This window comes from Vulpes lagopus, chromosome 17, assembly GCF_018345385.1.
Source record: "Vulpes lagopus strain Blue_001 chromosome 17, ASM1834538v1, whole genome shotgun sequence".
NCBI classification, from domain to species: domain Eukaryota; kingdom Metazoa; phylum Chordata; class Mammalia; order Carnivora; family Canidae; genus Vulpes; species Vulpes lagopus.
This window is the reverse complement of record NC_054840.1, coordinates 24,091,791-24,104,172: the sequence shown is the minus strand read 5'-3', so window position 1 is coordinate 24,104,172 and position 12,382 is coordinate 24,091,791. Positions and strand designations below refer to the sequence as shown.

The window sequence follows — 12,382 nt, the reverse complement described above, 5'->3', positions numbered from 1 at the left end:
AGTGGGTAATCTCGATTTTCTCCCAGTGTTCTTCACGACTTCTTTTCCAACCTTTAGAAAATCTTTTTCTACATAGAATCTTTTCCAGATGTCATTTTAAAGTCCCCCTAATATTGTACAGACAACTTAAAAGATAGGCGTATGATTCTAATGTTAGTTTTCTTCTAATTCACTGTGACCTTTTCTATGCAAATCAAAATCCATCATATTCTTACTGTTTGTGCTTCTTCTCTTCATCAGGTTAAAAATAGTGATATTTCTATAAGCAGCAGCTCTTCTTTGGAAAAAGGTAACCTTTGTTCACTTCATTTCTTTTTGTCAAAGAAGCCAGATTTCTTTCTGATTTCACCCAAGATATGCTTGCCTTTCAGACTTAGTGATGAAAACAGACACAAAATTCCTCAATATTCCCCCACATGCTTCAATTTTTATAAACTAGACTTTACAGACTCATTTCACACTATTATAATTTCCCCTATATTTTATCTGCTTCGCTTCCTTTGTATTTTCTCTTTTGCAGAATGAACTGTCTTATGTGCTTTGAATTCTGTAGTATATTGAATTGTAATCATCCTCATGAATTTTACATTACATACTTAGCATACTATACATTCTTAAAAGTATACTTATCATCCCATTGTAACCTGAAACAATTTCTAATTTAATTTACTGAAGATAAGAAATGTAATACTTTCCACTTTTCTAGCTATCCTTTCATACTCTGTAATATTTATATCCCTGTAGCATTTAAAAAAAAAGGGGGGGGGGAGCCCTGGGTAGCTCAGTGATTTAGCGCCTGCCTTCGGCCCAGGGCATGATCCTGGAGTCCCAGGATCGAGCCCCACATCAGGCTCCCTATATGGAGCCTGCTTCTCCCTCTGCCTGTGTCTCTGCCTCTCTCTCTCTCTCCTTCTCTGTGTCTCTAATGAATAAATAAATAAAATCTTAAAAAAAAAAAAAGAAAAGAAAGAAAAAAGAAGTATTTTTTATGCACAGAGTCATATTATTTTCTAATTTAGATCATGTATACACAGTTTTGCATAGTGGTTTCTGTGTCAAAAAAAAATACAGACTTCAACTTCTGAAGTTCTGAAACTTTTCAATCTTTGGACCCCTTTGCACTCCTAAAGATAATGGAAGACTCCAAAAAACTTTATGTGGATTATTTCTATCAACATTTACTGTATTATAAATTAAGTGAGAACTTTAAGAATGTTTCTTTATTAAATCACTTTTAAAGGGGCTTCTGGGTGGCTCAGTGGATCCTGAGATCTAGTCTTACATCAGGCACTCTGTGGGAACACTGCTTCTCTCTCTGTCTAGATCTCTGCCTCTTTCTGTGTGTCTCTCATGAATAAATAAATAAAATCTTTTTTGAAAAATCACTTTTAAAAAACAAGACTAAATGTTAATGTTAACATACATTTTTATGCAAAATAACATATATTTTCAAAAATTTAAAAGTTAGTGAGAAGTGACATTGTTTTACATTTTTGCAAACTTCTTTCATGTCTGGCTTAATAGATGACAGCTGGGTTCTCCTATCTGCTTCTGCATTCAATCTGTTCTGACATCACATGGCATACAACAACTCTGGAAAGTTCTACTATACATGTGTGAGAGAATGAGAATAGAAAAGGCAAGTAACGTCCTACTGTTATGAAAGTACCTCTGACTTCATGAACTGCCCCCAGTGGTCTTGGGCATACCTAGGAGTCCCTGGACCACATTTTAAGAACTTCTAATTTAGATTGCCATTTTAAAGATTGTATAGACTCTTAGGATAGGCTTATCATTTTAAAGACTACAGAATCTTAGAATGGGATCCTACATTCTAGGATTCTATACAGTCTTTAAAATGATAATAATGTAAGGATATTAATGTATGATAAATGTATACAACATTTGCATTCTAGGATCGTGTATCATCTGATCTGATATACACTATCCCTGCCTCGGACCCCTGGGTACTAGGATCATATATGAATGTTCCATATATTTAGCATTTATTTGTGGCTGGAGTGATTTTAGTTATTTTGTAAGTAATCTTTTATTTTGCTTTTGTCTTTTGGCAGCTTGCAGGATCCATTTCCTGGAAGTTTAAAAATTTTACCAAAATGCAGCAGGCAATTGATGTTTCATCAGTTTTTCCAAGAAAATGGTGAGCTTGCTGAAATGCAATCTCTGGTTCCATTTCATAATCTGAAGAGTTTCTTCTGTTTTTCCCCCTGGTTACCACTTCTCACCTTTTTGCTTCATGCTTTAGGAGCTCTTGTAATACAAAGCAGAGATCTTGATTACATACCTTCTGAATCTTTTTTGTTAAATTCTCCTGAATTTCAAAAATGTGTCTCTATTTATCCTCCATGTTACTCATTGAGTTGTCCATTCGACCGTGTCTTCTTTTAATTGCTTCAAAAAGAAGTTATTTGGGCTAATGTTTTTATTTTAGACAGGGTGTTCTTATTTAACAAAATATTTTCTTTTATAATTTAGCTTATTTTCTAAAATTTTGATTTTATTTATCTGTTTGACATTAATGTTTCACTCCTCTAATGTCACAGAATATTTTCATAGATTTTGGGTTTAATATGAAGTTTTTTTTGTTTGTTGGTTTTGGTTACCGAATTATATTTGCTGATAGGTGTTATTGCTGCTTGGGAGCCTTGGTTATTAAAATGTGCCCTCAACATCTTGTTCAAATATAGAGAAAACTTACCTGGACTTAACCCACCTGAAAGGCAGGTATGATAAAGATGCTAGTCACAACTTCTCCCCGACTATTCTAGGTGGTAATAGGTATCTCCTCAAAGTCTAGAGCCTGAGTATCCCTGTCCTAAGAGTGACCATAAAGAAATTCATGGGCTAGAGCAAAGCTTGATAAGAACAGAACAGACACTTTCTATGCCGTTCAGTGAATGAGGACAAGCCCTTAAAAAAAAAAAAAAAAAAGCAGAAGCAAGAGCAAGGGCACTGTAGTTCTTGTCATTGGATGGAGAACATTAGGAAATGAATTGCAATGTGCTCAAGCATATCTTTTGTGGTTACTGCTAAAGATTCAGCTATTTCCAGGTACCATTTTAAAGGAAGTGTGGAAAAGCAATGGTGCTCCACTTTCCAGAATTAGCTCTCTAATGGTTTCCAGAAGATCAGAAAAGGTTAGCTCTTTACTTATTAATTTAATCTAAATCTGTTTACTTATTAGCTTCCTATGGGCACAGTGTCTACAAAGCTGGTGTTTTTTCAACATTAACATCAGTAGGGGATCTTCAACTTTCAATAACAATTTTTTTTAGCATACTCTGTTAGAAAAAAATTTTTCCAAACCAAACAGCAACAGTCTTATTAGCATCATTATTAGTAGGTACTGTATTAGTTTCCTTTACAAACTCCCACAAATGTAGCAGCTTAAAACAACACACATTTATATCTTAGTTTAGGATATCAGAAGTCTAAAATAGGTCAGCAAAACTGTCTGGGGACTCTAAGGGAGAATCTATTTCATGGTCTTTTCCTGACTCTAGAGGCTGCCTGTATTACTTGGCTTGTGGCCATTTTCTCTATCTTTAGAGCCAGCTGGGTACCATCTTCTCTCCTCTCTGACCTCCTGCCTCCCTCTTCTAGGGATGCCTGTGATGTATCAGGCCCACCTAAAAAATCCAGAATAATCTCCCATTTTAAGATTCTTAATTTAATCACATCTACAAAGTCCCTTTTAAATGTGAGGTGATATATTCAGGGATTCTGGGGATTAGGACATAGACATCTTTGGTGGTGGTGGGGCATTATTCTGCCTACCATGGTTACCATTTATTAAATGTCTCCTGTGTGGCAGGTACTAGACCAGAAGCAAATCATGTGACTTCATTATTTCTTAAAGCAACCATGTGATATTTTTACTTATGAGAAAATGAAGGCTGAGAGGATATCAGAAGGCCTGTCTCTCCTAACCAGGCCAGTTTGTCCAAATGTCTACTTGACATCTCCACTTGGATGTCTAATAGGCTTCTCAAACTTTCAACGTGTCCCACAGTGAGCTCTTGGGATTCCTCCCTACAATGTGTTCTGCCGGCAGCAACCCTCATCTCAATAATGGCGCCATCCTTCCAGCTGCTCAGGCCACCAAAATCACTCACTTCCTCTTTCTCACACATCTTACTTTTGATCAATCACAAAATCCTGCTGGTTCTCCCTTCAGAACATATGCAGAATTTGACCATGTCTCACCATTTACATTGTTACCACTCAGGTCCCAGCTCTCATCATCTCTCCCTTGGACAATTATAGCAGGCTTCTAATCAGCCTTCCTATGTCTGCCTTTACCTCCAATTAATATATTTTCAACAGCCAGAGTGATCTTTTAAAAAACATAAATGAGAGCCTGTGACTCCCCTGCTCAAAACACTCCAATGCCTTTCTACTTCATTCATAAGGAAAGTCAAAGTTCTTTCTATAATCTTCAAAGCCCTACATGATGTGACTTCATCCTTTACTTCTCTTTCCCTTACTTCACTCCAGCTATATTGACCTTCTTGCCTTTCTTTGACACTTCTAAGCATACCGCTGCCTCCAGGCTTTGCCTTTGCTACTTTCTCCATGTGGAGTATCTTCCTTCGGGTATTGGTATAATAAGTCTCCTCACCTCTTTCAGGTCTTTTTTTTTTTAAGATTTTTAAATTTATTTATTCATAGAGACTGAGAGAGAGAGAGAGAGAGAGAGAGAGAGGCAGAGACACAGGCAGAGGGAGAAGTGGGCTCCATGCAAGGAGCCCAACGTGGGACTCAATCCCGGGTCTCCAGGATCATGCCGCGGGCTGCAGGCGGCACTAAACTGCTGTGCCACTGGGGCTGCCCCCTCTTTCAGGTCTTAATCCAGATGTCATTTTGTAGGAAAGCCTCTTTAACCCTTTGATCCCTAACATTTTATATTAAAATATTACCCCTCTATCCCTAACATTTTATATTCCTGCTCTCTGTTTTATGTTTCCTCTTAGCACTTATCTCCATCTGACCTACTATATATATGACTTACATAATAGGTAGGCATATGTGTGAGTATACAGTTGTGGTGGTTAGCCCCTAAAGTGATTCCCAGTGAGTTTCACCTCTTGGTGTTCAGGTCCCCTCCCCTGTTGAATAGGGAAGACCTCTATAACAAATCCATATATACATTATGTATACATGTATGTTACATTATATCATGTATATATGTATACACGTATATTATATGTATATATTATGTACATACATGATCAATCAGAAAAGATGGCACATGACTCCAAAGCTAGATCATAAAAGACATCACAGCTTTCCTCTTGCTCTCTCTGAATCACTGGCTCCAAAGGAAGCCAGCCTTCATGTTGTGAAGACACTCAGGCAGCTCTAGGGGGAGCTCCACGTGGAGAAGAAATGAAGCCTCCTGCCAACAGTCAGCACCAACTAGCCATCCATGTGAGGGAGCCAACTTGGAAATAGATCCTTCAGCCCCATTCAAGTTTTCAGATGACTACAGCTCCAGTCAATGTTTTGATTACAACTTTATGACAAACCCTGAGCTAGAATCCAACTAAGGAGGTCCCAAATTCCTGACCCATAGAAATAAAGAAAGAAGAAATATTGTCAATCAAAACATGACTCTTTCTTCCAACCTTACTGCAGCTGGAAATCTCTGTATCAGTCTTATGGGATTTGGTAAATCCAGGGTCTCTAAATGTTTTCTAGTGTTGCATTGTTCACATTCTCTAGTGAAAGAGAACAACTTCTATTTGTAGCTAAAATCTTAATTTTTGTGAAATGAAAAATTAAGTTATTTCCACACTAAAACTTGAAAACTTTCTATGAAAATTCTGGTTTTAATTCTTGTTTATATTACAATTTCTTTTTTTTTTTTTTTATAATATACTATTTGTTTTTTTTTTTTATTTTTTATTTTTTTTTTTTTTTATTTATGATAGTCATACAGAGAGAGAGTGGCAGAGACAAGGCAGAGACATAGGCAGAGGGAGAAGCAGGCTCCAGGCACTGGGAGCCTGACGTGGGATTCGATCCCGGGTCTCCAGGATTGCGCCCTGGGCCAAAGGCAGGCACCAAACCGCTGCGCCACCCAGGGATCCCCTATATTACAATTTCTAAATTGAGTCTGAATATAATGTGCCCTATGTGATACCCATGTTTATGCATGGACACTCGAACTATAGTAATACCTTACATATAATTGATGCTTTGAATACACTTTCATTTAGAAGGCACTTACATGTGGTCTTCATAATTAATGTCTGAGAAGCTCTCAGGTAAGATATTCTTTCCATTTGACAGATGAGAAAACTGTCAAAACTGATTGATGAGAAGTTAAAGTATCCTCTTTAAGATTACATGAGTGGAGAATGGTCAATCTAGAATTTCTCTACCTCCTAGTTCAGTTACTCACATTGTTCTAGACAGTTGTTGGCAGGGTTTGTACTGACCTGAAGTAATTAAGTCAAGTGCAGCAGGAACTCCAATGAGTCTGGGGAGAAGCTGGGTTCCTCTTGCACCAGGAAGGATTCCTAGTGTGACTTCTGGGAAGCCAATTTGAGCCTATCGAAGTTTGAAGGCAGGAAGATCATAAGAATGAGATGACATGAAGAGTCAAGGCAACCATTCCCTTGGATTTCCCACACCCTCAAAAACACTGTTTCATAGTATTCTGCAAAAGTTTCTACATGACAAATTAGTACACACTCTACTTTAGTAAGCAGCATAAACAGAGCTGTGCTGTCCCTAAGTCTTCACGTTGAAACACATCTCTAGCTTCTTATGCATTTTTTTCTCTGACTCCATTACGACCTGTTTAGGCCAACAAAATGATATTCTCCCAAAACAGCTTTATGGAGCCATAAAAGAGCCAGGCAGCCAAAAATTTAAAAAGATAACCCACAGAATAGGAGAGAATATTTGCTAATCACATATATGTAATACACAAAGAACTTTTTCAACTTAATAGTAAAAAGACAATCTGATTAAAAAGAGGCAAAGGATCTGAATAGACATTTCTCCAAAGAAGAGCTACAAAATAGCCAATAAGCACATGAAGAGACGTGTAATATCATTAGCCATTAGGAAAATGCCAATAAAAACCATAAGATACTATTTCACATCTAATAGGATGACTATAATAAAAAGACAGACAGTAACAAATGTAGAAAAGACAAAACCCTCATAGTGGAAATATAGAATGGTACAACCACTTTGGAAAACAATTTGGTGGTTCCTCAAAGGTTAAACACAGAGTCACTATAAGATCCAGCAATTCCACTCCTAGATCTATATCCAAGAGAAATGAAAACATGCCCACAAAAAAAAAAAAGTACATGATTTTTCATAGCATCATTGTTCACAAAAGCCAAAAAAGTAGAAACAATTCAAATGTCTGCAATTGATGAGTGGAAAAGAAAATGTGGTATATCCATACAAGGGAGTGCTATTAGGCCACAGAAAGGAACAAAGTACTGATGCATGCTACAACATGGGTGAACCTTGAAAACATTATGCTAAGTGATAGAAGCGAGTCATAAAAGACAACATATTGTATGATTCCACTTATTTGAAATGTCTAGAGTGGGCAAACCAATAGAGATAGAAAGTAGATAAGGAGCTGCCTATGACTGAGGGAGACAGGAGATGGTGGGTTACTCCTAAAGGGTACAAATTTTCTTTGGAGATAATAAATATTCTGAAATCAACTGTGGTAATGGTCACAGAACTCTGTGAATATGTTAACATACCATTCAATTATACACTTTGAATGAGTGCATTAGATGGTACTTGAATTATATCTCAGTAAAGCTACTACAGAAGAAGAATCAGGGAGCAGCCTCAGTCCAGACAAGAGAGTGATCTTGAGTCCTTTATTACATGCCTCTCCTGGCTATTTCAAAGTGGCTAAAGCTCAGGGCACCTGAGTGGCTCAGTTGGCTAAGTGTCCAGCTCTTGATTTCAATTAAGGTCATGGTCTCAGGGTTGTGAGATCGAACCTGGCTTCGGGCTCATGCTGGGGATGAAGCCTGCTTGGGATTCTCTTTCCCTCTCGTTCTGCATTGCCTCCTCCACCCCTCCAACACAGACACATGCATGCTCACTCTCTCTCTCTCCATGTTAAAAAAAAAAAAAGTGGCTAAAACTCTGTAAGTCATCTTCCAGGTACAGGATGGAAGGAGGAAAATGTTTTAATCCAGACTGTCATTAACCCATATTGTGATGCCAATAGCTTCAAAAAATTTTTTGATAGACTTCATTGGCTATGATACTGCCCCTGCACAAAGCTCAAAATAAATATTTGAGCCTCTCTCTTGCAAGGCTTTCCTAACAGTCAGTCATGGTTTTTTCCACTACTGATCATCCCCATCCACCGACCTATTATTGTTCATAACTTAGGTCTGCACTCAGTATGCAGAAAGCATGGTAAGAGGGACACAGAAAAACAAGCACTTAGATATATGTCTTTATTCATAAGCTTTTATAAAAATTAAAATGTCATAAGGAAATAGTTAAATAATATATATATGTAACATATATATATATATATAACAAAACTATACATCCATTTAAAACAATATTTTTAAAGACTATTTAAAATAAGATTAACAGCAAATTTCTCATCAGAAACCATGGAGGCCAAAAGGCAGTGGGATGACATAGGCAAAGCACTGAAAGAAAAAAACCTGTCAAACAATAATTCTATACCTGGCAAAACTAGCTTTGAAAGTGAAGGCAAATTAGGGGAGCCTGAGTGGCTCAATCAGTTAAGTGTCCAATTCTTGGTTTCAGCTCAGGTCATGATCTCATAGGTTGTGAGATCGAGCCTTGAACAGGGCTCTGAGCTCAGTGGGGGGTCTGCCTAAAGGTTCTCTCCTTTCTGCCTTTCCCCCACTTTGGCACATGTGTGCACATTCTCATTCTCTCTCTAAAATAAATAAATAAAACTTTAAAAAGATAGCAAAGAAAAAAAAGCTGTAAGGACAAAATATTAAATAGGAAAAATAACAGAAGAAAACAAAATAGAATGCAAATAGTGGTTATTTATGAACTGTGAGTATCTGGTGATTTTAGTTTACATCTTTATAGTTTCCTGTATTTCCTAGTCTATTACAATGATCAATGTTATTTTTTTAAGTAGAAAAATATGTTACTTGCAAAAATGTTACCATTATAAGATTGGTATCACAGACCTCATCTACATATCTAAAAGGACAAATTAAATCTATTTACAATCTATTAGAAACAAATAGATTTACAGTTTTGTGCTATTTTCAAATAGGAAATTGTCTTCCTGGGTACTGATAATTATGAGGGACCACAAAACTGAAACCTTTGAGATAGGAAACAAAAATTTAAATAAGTAAGCATATTCAGGAATGATAGTCAAAATACTGTAAACCTTTTATCTCATGAACACAGCTCAGATGAACCAAATGTGGACCATACCACTGAAGCAGAGTCCTGGGGGCCCTGTACTGGCCCAGGAGTTCCCTTTTAGTTGGTGGATCTTGGGGAAACCCAAAGACTAGGGTTAGGGGAAGCAAAGGAATAGTCACAGGCTCAGACTAATAGCTATTTACCCATCAGAATGGTCATATTTCAACTACTGCTACTGTGCTGGTATGTGGCAGCTGAAAAACCAGCACTAAAAATACAGGAGTTGTCAACCAGTGAACTAGTCTTTTAAAATGCTCACCTCTGAGGCTTATACAGCATTTAGATTTTGACTTAAAAAAAGCCTCCCACACCAAGCCCCATATCGAGCTTGAGCTGTTACCTCTGCATGGGCAATCCTATAGTGACAGCCCAGCGCCAGCTCCAGTCCCCCTCCTAAAGCCAGGCCTTGAATAGCTGCCACCACGGGCTTCTCAGTTCTCTGTATTTCATCTACTATATGTCCTAGTACAAAGTCAGACTTTCTGGGCTCACCAAAGCTGTGGATATCAGCACCTAAGGACATAGAAAAAGAAAAAGAGAGCTGAGAAAGATCTGGGCTTTGTTAAGATAACAATAATGTAACAGATAACTCTCAAGGAACCTCTTTGGACCCATGAAACATTTTATTCTTTAGTTGGACACAGTGAAGGAAAATCAACCTAGAAAATGTAGAACAACATGGGAGAAAATCCTCAAATCTTGACCAGGAATCCTGTAATCTTCTAAAATCTGTCTTTCCAGGGCAGCCCGGGTGGTTCAGTGGTTTAGTGCTGCCTTCAGCCCAGGGCCTGATCCTGGAGACTTGGGATCGAGTCCCATGTCAGGCTCCCTGCATGGAGCCTGCTCCTCCTTCTGCTTCTCCCTCTGCCTGTGTCTCTGCCTCTCTCTCTGTGTCTCTCATGAATAAATACAATCTTAAGTAAAATAAAATAAAATCTGTCTTCCCATGTGTCAGATAACAACTCTACCTTTAAAAAAAATTTAAAAAGTCAAGGGCCCCTGGGTAGCTCATTCGGTTGAGCATCCAACTCTTAGTTTCGGCTCAGGTCATGATCTCAGGGTTGTGAGGTGGAGTGCCGGGTAGGCCCCTTGCAGAGAGCCCGACGTGGGACTTGATCCTGGGTCTCCAGGATCACACGCTGGGCCTAAGGCAGGCGCTAAACCACTGAGCCACTCGGGCTGCCCTCAACACCTATCTTAAATGACTTACCAGAGAATTAAGCAGAAGTTTACTATAATATATATTTAACAATATTGACAGCATTCTGACATTATTTTTCATATTTTCCTCTTTTTACATAACATTATAAATACTGAGCGTTTTCCCTATTGATTATCTACTCTTTAAAAACATTAAGCTTGGTATACGTTAAAAAGTTAAAGCAATTATTTCACATTCAGGCTATTCATCTTTTTGTTCCTACCCACTCCTTACCTAGCATTATGTTTTTTTCTTACCAATCTATCATATTCACATTCTAATCTATTGTTATAGTTATTTAGATTCCTTTTTGGTTTAAGAGAAACAAGATCTATGGACACCTGGGTGGCTCAGTGGTTGAGCGTCTGCCTTTGGCTCAGGACATGATCCCAAAGTACCGGAACCAAGTCCCACACCAGGCTCCCTGCATGGAGCCTGCTTATCCCTCTGCCTGTGTCTCTGCCTATCTCTCTCTCTGTGTGTGTGTGTGTGTGTCTCTCATGAATAAATAAATCAAATATTTTTTAAAAAGAGAGTAACAAGATCTATTTCAACCTGCATCGTAGGCCTATCAGTCCTGTAACTTTAGATTTAAATGATTTTCATGTCCTAATAGCAGTTAGCATGTATTGGATAAATACTTTATACCAGGCACCATGCTAAGTAGTTTCTGATGCTCTCTTATTTAATTTTCTTAACACCTAGGTTAAGTAGTATAATGATCCTCATTTCACAGGTCAGGAAGTTAAGGATTTGTGCTGTTAGGTGGTAGTTCAAACACATGAGCAGTTAATTATGGGTAGAATAAGAACTTGAACTCCAGCAACTTAACTACATAGTCCACATTCTTTTTTTTTTTTTTTTTTAAGGGGAGAAAATGGGGGGGGGGGGAATCAGAGGGTTGACAGAACATGAGACTCCTAACTCTGGGGTTAGTGGAAGAGGTGGGTAGGGGGTGGGGTAACTGGGTGACGGGCACTGAGAGGGGAATGGACGGATGAGCACTAGGTGTTATGTTGGCAAATCGAATAGTCCACATTCTTAAATGTATACTGCATTCTTCTACTTGCGGTGTAAGGTTAGTACTTTTATTCCATTTTACAGAAACCAAGGCACAAACAAGAGTACAGTGATTTCATGTTTTCACTGCGTATTTCTGGCATATAGAAATGCAATTAATATTTGGATATTGATTTAATATGCAGAAAAAATGTTAAATTCTCTTATCAATTCTAATAATTTTCTAATAGATTATTTTGATTTTTCTACAAACACTGTTATATCTTCTGGATAATGAAGTTTCATTTCTTCCTTTCCAATCAGTATACTTTGATTTGTTTCTCTGGCCTTACTGGGCTGGCCAGGGCCTGGAACACAAGGTCAAACAGAAATGGTGATAGCAGCTAGCCTCGTCTTGCTCCTTTCTCATAAGGAAAACTTTTGATTTACCATTTTATTTAATGTTTGCTGAAGGTTTTCCAAAATGGATGAAGACATTTTCTTACTATACCTAGTTTACTAGGAATTTTTAATTTTCATGCATATCAAATGTTATCAAATATTTTCTCTGCATTTCTTGAAAAAATCAAATGATTTTTCTCTTTTAATTGAATGAAATACATTAATCTTATAATGTTCAACCAATCTAGTAGTTATGGGGAAAAAAAGTGATGTCTTCCACTTTTTATACAGTGTTAGTTTCAATTTTATAATATATTAAGATTCTTA

General features: G+C 37.5%; 1 protein-coding gene across 2 annotated transcripts in view; it reads right to left on the bottom strand.

The window, feature by feature from the left end:
- The window catches only part of EHHADH (enoyl-CoA hydratase and 3-hydroxyacyl CoA dehydrogenase), a 49,141-nt gene that overhangs the window by 27,724 nt on the left and 9,035 nt on the right, over positions 1-12,382 (bottom strand). For both annotated transcript variants that reach the window (XM_041731679.1, XM_041731680.1), the window contains exons 3-4: positions 9,794-9,966; positions 6,465-6,576 (exon numbers count right to left, since the gene is read on the bottom strand). In XM_041731679.1, coding sequence (XP_041587613.1) covers positions 6,465-6,576; positions 9,794-9,966 — 285 coding nt within the window. The remainder of the gene's footprint in view (positions 1-6,464; positions 6,577-9,793; positions 9,967-12,382) is intronic.